This window comes from Budorcas taxicolor, chromosome 12 (genome assembly GCF_023091745.1).
Source record: "Budorcas taxicolor isolate Tak-1 chromosome 12, Takin1.1, whole genome shotgun sequence".
Lineage (NCBI taxonomy): Eukaryota > Metazoa > Chordata > Mammalia > Artiodactyla > Bovidae > Budorcas > Budorcas taxicolor.
The window spans coordinates 46,497,888-46,507,853 of NC_068921.1; the positions used below are offsets into that span (position 1 = coordinate 46,497,888).

The 9,966-nt window shown below is 43.3% G+C and overlaps 1 protein-coding gene across 1 annotated transcript in view; it reads right to left on the minus strand.

Annotated features, from left to right (window-relative positions):
• Nucleotides 1-5,887, minus strand: part of DACH1 (dachshund family transcription factor 1) — a 468,151-nt gene extending 462,264 nt beyond the window's left edge. The window contains exon 1 of the mRNA XM_052650244.1: nt 5,034-5,887. Within this exon, the coding sequence (XP_052506204.1) occupies nt 5,034-5,887 (854 nt within the window). The remainder of the gene's footprint in view (nt 1-5,033) is intronic.
• Nucleotides 5,888-9,966: the final 4,079 nt, after the last annotated feature.

Consider the following 9,966-nt stretch of genomic DNA (forward strand, 5'->3'; position numbering starts at 1 on the left):
TTATTTTATGTGATTAACAGAGGCAACTGTGTGAAACAATTTAGTAAAATAACTTGGAAAGATAAAATAGTACTAATTGACAGTCAAAGCACAAACTGCTCTTAAAATAACAACTACTTGGTTGCACATTAAGCTAATTTACAAATGCTACTTACATTCCAAAAACAAAACAGCAAATGAGAAACAATAAAGCGTATTATGTTTTCGTATGCTAGTGAATCACACATGGTAAATCACCAAAGAGAAGAGTTATTTATGCTCAAATCCAGCCAAGACTTTAATCAATATTGGGTGTCACATCTCAGGAGGCTGAGGGAGGTAGTGAGGCAAAAAGAGAGTAGCTAATATTGGTCTCAATAATTTATACGCAATTTCTGTGATATGTGGTAGATTAAGCAAAATTAAAAAAATAGCAGCAGATTTAGACTAATAAAATGAAGTTTAAAAATTGTCAATGTAAATGCAAAAATTTTATGCACAAAAACTCTGAAAATCAGCCTATTTTGCAATTTATTTTACATAATACTTGAAGCTTCACAAAATAAAATACTATATATAAATCAAATTAAGTGTCTCCCGGTATTAACTGTGGAACTCAGAAAGTAAACAAGCATGATCTTTATAATTATGTGCACTTTGTTACAATAATGAATATAATATTATTGGAGACTAACTCCAAGAGAAAAAAAGCAGGTTTGAAAGATATTATCTAAATAACTCAAGAATTTGTATTTTGCAACATAAATTGATTAAATAAGGTAAACCCAAGGTTAGAATACTCTTAGATTTTATTTATGTATTAGCCATTAAACTGGAATTGACTAATATTTAAAAAGCATTCAGAAATAAGTGATAAGACCAAACAAACTTTCACATTTTAGGTCTTATTCTTCTAATTATGCCATATGTTTTTTGAAATGTTATAAAACAAAACATTAGGCTTTATATGAGCCATTAATCAACTGTAATACAAAAAAACTTCAAAAGCATAGTCTCTTTTCATTTGAAGTAATTTTTTAAATTTCTCTGCGCCAAGTATCATAATTATCTGTGAGAAGTGAGTCTGTATTGTGTTGAAACTTTCTACACAGAGGCATAAAGGCATAACTCCATGCCACTGAACAGCATGCAATGAAGGAAATGTTAAATAAATATTGCCATTTTCTGTTAAAAAAAAAACTTCTGACAAAAAGAAGCAGGCCAAGAATTAGAAAATGGTTTATACTTCTTACACTAAACTTGCATTCATATATTACTACTGAACAAAAAAAGACATGTAAATTCTCTCAATTTGCTGTCCATAGATGGTATTGACTTTTAAGACAAAAGAATACTGTCTATGAATAAATGTCTGATAAAACTAACTGGAATCTTTTCAAGTTAAAAACTCCACAAATCTAGGTCTATGTAGGACCCAAATCACAAGCTGGTTTGGAAGATTCTGAGACAAAATCATCTTCTGGCAATATTCAAAGAAAAATTCATTTTCGATAACAAAATAGAACCAAGTCACTTTTCATTACCTGAATTCACAGAAAATCGAATCCTAACCCAAATCTCCAAACAAGCAACTGACTCAGATAAACAGAGACTTGACCATCTCCATAATTACTTTTCTTTTGTTGTTGCTGTTTAATGGTTACCAGTTAATTAAGTGACCTCTGTTGCAACACCCATGTTCATGCAACTAATGTTTAGTTTAAAAATAATAACTGGAGGAAGCTGATCAAGGTCAGATTTTGTCCTTTGACAACTTTAAAATATATTTCCTTATATTTTCTTTCATGCTTTGAAACCCCTATTTTATTTAGCTTTACTATCAAGGAGGTGACAGTCTCTGTTTCATCTCCTTGTGGTAATGACAGATGGCTTCAACATTTATTCTAGTGTTCATAGATAGCACACTAATGCAATAGCCCCAAGCAAATTAAATGCACTCCGAGTTTTTTTTACTAATTTACTGAGCCACTTTGAGTAAGTTTATGAACCCTTCTTTAACATCACTTTGGTGCCTCAGATTTCCTGGTATCTAGATACTATTAAAAGACATAGTTAGATATATACTCTATAAAAAGTTGAGAGTGTTAAGATGTGATGTTTCTTGCACACTATGTGTGTATTATTTCACATAGTTTGCCTTCTTGCACCGTTCCTCTTCTGCATAAATTATTCCTTTAGATAGTCTCTTAAGTAGCCAGAGGAGAAAGAAACAAGAATGAAAGAAATCAATGTATATAGATGAATGAAAAAGGATCTTAATAGTAAGGGAACAAACTGGACTTGAATGAACAGGATGATTTTAGTTTGGGAAATTCAAGATGAAAAATATTTTAGCTATTGCTTCCAATGTAAAGAAATAAGGCAATAACACTTGTAACTATCACTAAAAAGTAACGCATCACAATGCAAACAGTGTATTTTGGTGAGAGCTCAGTGAAAACTTTTCTATCTTCTTAGTCAATGGCAGAATTAGGGAAACCTAGATATATATCTGCAACTACACACCTTTTTCAGTATTTACATGTTATTTAGGCTTGAGAAAGTCCTATAGTTGATAAAAAGATCAAAATCTAACAGTAAATCAACAAACTTAACCACATTTAACTTCAAATGGAGTTCTGGAATAACACATTTCATTGTAAAGTATTAAAACTTCAGAGTACTGATAAGATATTTTTGAAGGGATAAACAGTTTTACTGAATTTAACTTTTCTTGGTTCTGAAAGTTTTCACTCCAGAGCCTTTGTTAACCTCAAGGAAAAAAATAAATATTTTAAAATTCTTTCCTAGTAACTTTAAGGATATTCTCCAACCATATGGTGAGGACTTCAATTCCAAAACCTAAGCAGAAATTTTAGAAAAAACAAAAGTATCAAGGAACTAATTGTAAGAGGTTTAACACTACCTGTTTTAAATTGATTATAATTTCATAATCTTTGAAACAGTTTTCTCAAGCAATTTTTTGTGTGTTATCTGAAATAGCCACTAATTATCTAGTACAGTGTGTGCTGTGAGAAACACAAAGAAGATTCAAGAGCAGAGTGGTTTGGTTACTTAAAAGAAAAAGAGCGCTTCACCAATTTACTGGATAGGTATTTTATCACAATCTTATTTTATCACAATCTTATCTGAACTGGCTTCAGACTTCAACCAGCATTCTTTATAACAACTCCGTTGTTATAACAATTTTCTGCCCTGATTTAAACAGCTTTAACAGCAGATTTTCGGCAAATATTTTATATTCTGTACACCCAAGGTGTCTAATTATCTCTGTAAATGACGTTTAGTGATCAAGATTCACCCTCAATCTTTACTGCCACCTGTCCATATTCTTGGGCACGCGCGTGTTCAGCATTCACCGAAAAAGAGTAGAAACGAAGGTTCAAAATCCAGATAAACACCCATGCCCCCATACAAAGAATGAAGTAAACACGGAAAAGAGTTTCTGGCTGGGTCAGGGTAGGACATTTACTGGATTGAAGTTGGAGCCTTTCTCGTCTTATAGTGTTCCCAGGGTACTAGCCAGAAGCCTTCCTCCAAGGAAGAAATAGCTAGAGGCTTTTCTACCTCGGTTTCCTTCTGGTCTAGTCCTGCGCCTGTCTCCTTCCTGCCTCAGTTTCCTTAGCTATACTAGGGGCACACATAAAAAGAAGTAAAACTCCGTTCCTCCTCCCAATCTTTAAACTTATTTGGAGGATACCGAAGTTTCCGCACAAATTTTGCGCGCAGTTCCCACGCGCTCACTTCGAGACTCCAACTTTCCCTGCTTGCTTTTACACGGCTTCCCTGAACTTCTCCCTCCGCAGCCAACGGTGGGGACAATACGGTACAATGAGAGTGGGTGGAAAGGATAACTTCTACCCCGAAACTGACAAGTTACCCCACTCCCGCCCCCTCTCGGTAGATCCTCCCCCAGTGAGCGTTCATTAGCATAAAACTGGTCCGGCCGGGCTTAGGGTCCCGTGGCCTCCAGGGATCGTCCGCTTTGCGGGACTGGGGGAGCCGCGGCACCGGTATTCAGGTCCACAGAGCATCCCAGTGCAAAACCTGCACCTGCTCATTGCGTGAGCTACTAACCTTAAAAAAAAAAAAAAGAAAGAAAGGAAAGAACAGTTTGGAGAGAGAGAGAAAGCGAGACAGCAAACTGCTGTCTTCCCTCCCCATGTCTCCAGTTCAGCCTCCAAGAGTCCCAAGCACCCGGTCACCTCCCCCAACGGCAGGAACATTGACGGTTCCCTCGCTACTGCCCCGGGCAAACGTACTCCTTTATCTTTGCACACACACGCTCGCGCGCGCGCGCGCGCGTACACACGCACAGATGCGTGCACACACAGATCCCTCCCCTCCCCTCCGCAGGCTTGCCCTCGGGTCTTCAGGGCTGAACTCAGTGTGAGTCCCCCGGGATTACTCTGGCCTCTCGGCCTCTGGGACCGTCCCCCTCCCGACCTCCAAGTGACCCACTTCCTAGGCTACCTCGCGGGGCGCTCACCCCTAGCGCGCCGTCCTGCTCCACGAACCCCGAGGGGCAGGGTTACGACCTCCCTCCGACCCCAGGATCTAGCCCCGCGTCTCCGAGCAGCCGGGCCCGGGCCCGGCGCCTCGCGGTGGAACCCGGGTCCGAGGGAGCGCGCAAACACTGGCAGCAGCGCTGAAAGGGTTCCCCAGACGTCCGCGCAGCCCAGGAAGGGCGCTGTGGCCCCTGGAACGGCACCATCCGCCTCCTACCCGCCCAGTCCGCCCCGAGACTTGGGGTTCCCGCCAGCCACATCTGTCGAGCCCCCGCGTCCGGGCGAGCAAGGGGCGGACCCGGCCGGAAGAGCGCGATCTGGGCAGGGTGAGGTGCCAACTTCTCAGAGAGGTCGGGAGCGGCCAGCGAGCCCCAAGGAAAGGGAGTAGAGGGCCGCGCTCGCACGGGGCGCGCGGAGAGAACGGCGCCAGGCAGAGAGCGAGGGAAGGGCGAGGGGACCGGTTGGGAAGGGACCACAGGCGGCGGAGACTCCCTCCCCACCCCCACCGTCGCCCTGGCTCTTTACCTGGCGTTGGTGCAGTCATTGTAGAGGGTCTCGAAGTCCTTTCTGGAGATGAGTTTGCAGCGGTTCACTCCGGGCTGGATGGCGCCCAGTCCCCTCAGGATGCGAACCTGCTCCACATTGCACACCACCGGCGTGATCTCCAGCCGCTTCAGCTTGGTGTAGACCGTGTGCAAGCCCCCCACCAAGTGCTTCAGGAACAGGTCGAAAGCCTGGGGCAGGCAGATCAGCTCGCAGCCCTCCACCGTGAAGGAAGCCACTTTGGCCCCCCTCAGATCCACCATTTTGCACTCATTATTCTGGGGGGTGTTTTCCACTGGGGACGGGGTCGAGTACACGGGTTTGCCGGGGAGGGGGCCGCAGCTGCTGCTACTGCTACTGCTGCTGCTGCTGCTGCTGCTGCTACTGCTACTGCTACTGCCGCCGCCGCCGGTGCTCGCGTTGATGGGGGTGCTGGAGGCGCCAACGCCGCCGCCGGCGCTGATGCTGCCGCCGCCGCCGCCGCCGCCGCCGCCGCCCGCGGTCGCCAGGCTGGGGTTGCAGCCGCCGCCGCCGCCGCCTCCGTTGCCCGCGCTGCCGCCGCCGCCGCCGCCTCCGCTGCCCACGCCGCCGCCGCCGCCGGTGGAGGTGACTGTGCCCGCCGCCGCCGCCGCCGCCGCCGCCGCCGCCGCCGAAGCGATGGGCTCCGGCCGGAACAGAGTTGGCCCCGAGGACGCCGGGGGCCCGATGGACGGAGCCGGAGACGAGGTCGCAGAGGAGGTGGAGGTGGTGGTGCCGGAGGAGGAAGCAGACGTGGAGATCGGGGGTTGAGGGGGGACCAGCTGGGTCGGAGGGATCAAAGCCGCCGGCACTGCCATGGTCACATATAAGGGGGAAACAGAAGGAGGAGAAGCGAGGGGAAAAGTTGCCACACACACACCCCCGGGGAGGGCGAGGGAGGGAGAAAGGGGGGGAGGGAGAAGGAGCTAGGGGGCCACAACCACCACAACTCTGGGAGAGAAGAGAAGAGAAAGGGACAGAAGGGGGGAAAGGAGGTGAGGGTGAGAGAGCGAGCGAGCGCAAAAGGGGCGAGCGCGAGAGGCGCTCTGGAGAGAAACGCACAAAAGTGTCCCGCAAGTCGAAATGTGAGTCCTCTCCGGGGGCTGGGATCGGGGGTTGGTGGGGAGGGGGGGGGGGGTCGGGCGGGGGCGGGAAGGGTCGGCTGTGGTTGTGTGGGTCCCGCTCTCTAGCACAAAGTTAAGGATGAAGGTGAAGAGGAGGTTTGAAGGACTTGGGTTCTCCCTGGCAAGTACATTGATCAAAGATTGAGAGGGGAATGACAGAGAGAAAATGAGCTGAAAAGTGCAGGCTGCCGGCTGGACGAGTTGTTGTTGTCACACGGTGCAGAGGGGAGGAGCTCCGGAAACTTGAAATACCCTTTGAAGCCGCAAAAACCTCACTCACTAGTATTAACCCAAATTATCCAACCAGGAACTCGGAGCAGAGACTCCGAGAGCGCGAGACCCAGGGAAAGCGAGGGAGCGGGGGTGGGGGGAAAAGGGCGGGGAGGGGGGAGAATAAGGAAAGAAACTATGGGAGGGACCGCGAGGAAAAGCCGAGAGCCAGAAGTGGCGATCAGAAAGAGACACCATCTACTTTTCTACTACCGTTAGATTGCATGTCTTAATATTCCATTTCATCCGCGAAGACTCGTAATTTTTTCCAAAACCTTCTAAGCAATCGCCTGCCAACTTAAAGAGGAGCCAGAGCGCTCCGAGCTCTCCTTCAAGGGATTTAGGATGTATCTTGGCTTGTGTGGTTTTTGCTTTTTTTTTCTTTTTGGCAAGAGATATAAATGAAAACACATCCCTTGACTTCATGATTATTAAGAAATTATTTTGAGGAAAATCCACATGCAGCAAAGCGTATGTTTTCTGTATCTGATTATTTTATCTGTCGACTCAACTATTTATTTGTTTAAAGGTAGTGAAAATTCCAGGAGAGTTTTCAACTTGTGGGGGAAAAGTCAGTCTGAAATAGCTTAAGAATCATGGAATGCTCTGTATTCAATTCTTTATTTCCTAATAGATTTTGGAAAGAAAGAAATGCTTGCTACAGAAATGTGGATGGTTCAGGATAACTTCACTTTCGCCCCAAAGGTCAGAAATGCCAATCATATGAAGAGAATTCGAAGAGATCAGACACCCCTGAAGATTTAGAAAGTGGGGGAGGGGGGGAAGAATGCACTACTTTTTCTTACCTAAAACTCTATAAGTAATTAACCCGTCTTGCATAGACGCCAACCATCTTCTCGTCCTTTAAGACCTAAGGCTAGCTGCTAATGTGTTATTTGAATACATATATATAGGTACACACATATACTATATATGCACATATATTTGAAGACTATCATTGTATTTTGGGAAAGTCCTTCTCAATTTGAAGAAATATGTTTTGTAAATAATGAACAAAAACAAAGCTCCCTAGTTGACTTGTAAAGACAGAAAGGGTAGCTATGCTTAAAAACATTGGGCTGAGTTAGGGTTACTCTCTTCCTCTTTGCCTTCCTCTTTGCTTTTCTTCCCTTTTCTAACTTGTTGCATGAAGTGCTATTTATTCAAAAATTTTGACCAATCTCTGATTTGAGCACAAGTGAAGTCTGTTTTCTGTTTATATCACTAGGAATCTTAAATAATTAGGCTTTAAACCTGTCTGCACGTGTTCATTAACTTCACAAGATAGAAACAATGCTTTAGCATATGACAGATTTCAAAAATAAACTGTTAGCATTGGATTCACAGTTTAGTATTGAAATTATTATCACATTTCTTTTTATCTTTTTAATTCTTTAACCTTTTTGAAGTCTACTGTCAAAATGTGTAGGAAATATTTATAGAGAAATAGGGCACTATTGACTAATTTGTCTAAGTTTATACTAAACTTTTGGGGATAAAGCAGTTATATCAGGAGGCTTTCCTGGGTCATAAGAATTCAAAAAAAATTGATTGTTGCTAAAAAGTAGATTAACTTCTATAAGATAGCTAAAGTGTATACAGTTGTTTTGCCTAGTTAGCCAATGTAGTTTGATATATTCAGAAATAATTTATATCGATTTTCACTCGTCTGACTTCAGTTAAAAGTAGGGATTGGACATACATCACATAAATCAGAACACTTCTTTAAGTGTTTAAGCCTGTTTTGGACAACAATACCTTTAAAAAAAAAAAATTCCAAATGACTATGTTAATCAGTAGAGGTGAGGAAGAAGATATTAAGTCCTGGGAAACTAATTTTATTTTGGAATTGCATGCACAACTTAAATAAACTTGCTATAGTTTTTAAAATCCTAAACTAGTTTCTTCATTTTAAATTCTAGTCCTGCAAATGGAAAAAAATTGAAATTAAATGCCCCAAATCTGCTCTAAGTATTCTCATTTCTCACATTTCCTTAAACTGTCACTCACTCAATACCTGCCACTCTCAGAAGCCAAGGACAGGGAGTAATGATAGCTGACCATGCCATAATCCCACCCAACATCAAAGCAAAGTCCAAATTTTCTGCAGGAAAACCTGTGTCTCCCAGCACGTGCTCTATTCAGAGGCAAGGCTTGGGGAGCTGGCCCGGACCTGAGTGGGAGCTTCCTCCCCCTCACCCGCATCTCAGGTCTCTGAAGTGGTTTTGGTTTTGTTTTTGTTTTTTAGGAACTACCACTTACCCCTTTGATCAAACAATAGTATTAGAAAAGACACATAATGCAAATTAAAATATTGAGGAAAGAAAACCCTAGAAAAAATTCAAAGTTTTTCCTTTCCTTTTTTTTTTTTTTGAGACATATTACCGATGATTAAGGCAAACGTTATTTCGTAACAGCAGATAAATCAACCGCACAGATTTCAAATTCCTACTCTTCGTATCACATTTTTAGGTTTTCAAGCTTTTGTCTTGTTTGTTTATTGTTTTCCATCTCTGGTTGGTTCAAGTCCTCTCCTTCCGTCTCCTCCTCTCCAACCTTCTTCACTCGATTTGCATAAGCAAAACTCAAAGTACTGTAACTGATATTAGAAAATTCTCCCTGTGTGTTGTGAAGACGTATTGTGCTGAAATCAATAAGACTGTTTAAAATTCAAAGACCTGCAAATCGTTCTGTTTGTCCTTTGATAGGGCCTGTGCTGATTAAAATGCTACCAAGAAAGCTTAATTGCTGCACTAATTAAGAAGTCTTTAATTTCTTTCCTAGGATATCGTTTGAAGCCGAGCTTGTACCAGTTCAGGGAAGGTATTTTCTTCCCTCCCTCTGCCCCCTCCTGGCCCCTCCCTTCCCCTTCCCCCTCCTTCCGTGGCCCCGACGATATCCCTGTGAATGGAAACTAATAGAGAGAGTGGTCTCAGGGCTCACCATCTATTACTTAACAAAAATCGGCACAGAAGACAGAGTCCACTGCAGTAGGAAATGCAGTTTTGAGAAGAGCTGTAAGGTTGCAGGAGACAGTAAGGAAATACAGAGTAGCTGTTGCAGCAAAAGTCCCGGTGAATACCTGGGTGACAACAGGCACTTTAGCCTGAAGATGAGGGCATCCTATTTGGTTAAAAGGGACAGTGACAAGGAAATGCTTCTGTTGAAACAGGGAAACATAAAAATGTACTCTCAAACCTGTGGTTTAAAAACGAAGGATAAATCTGTAGAAAGGTGGACTTAGAGTTGGGATTTGGTGAGTATCATTTTATTTTCTAAGTATAAAAACAGGAATTCTATGGGGATTCATTTTTGACCCTTTTTATAACCCTGGGAGGCAGAGCACTGTATTACATCCATTCCATCTTTATCTATTGACCTATTTTATTCACTGATTTCTCAAGTGGGGAAACTGACTAAATGACTTCACAAAGCTTTCTCTGTAATCAATAGTCATTTTTAAGGTTTATTCATGCTGCATTATAATTCTGGTAAATGACTGC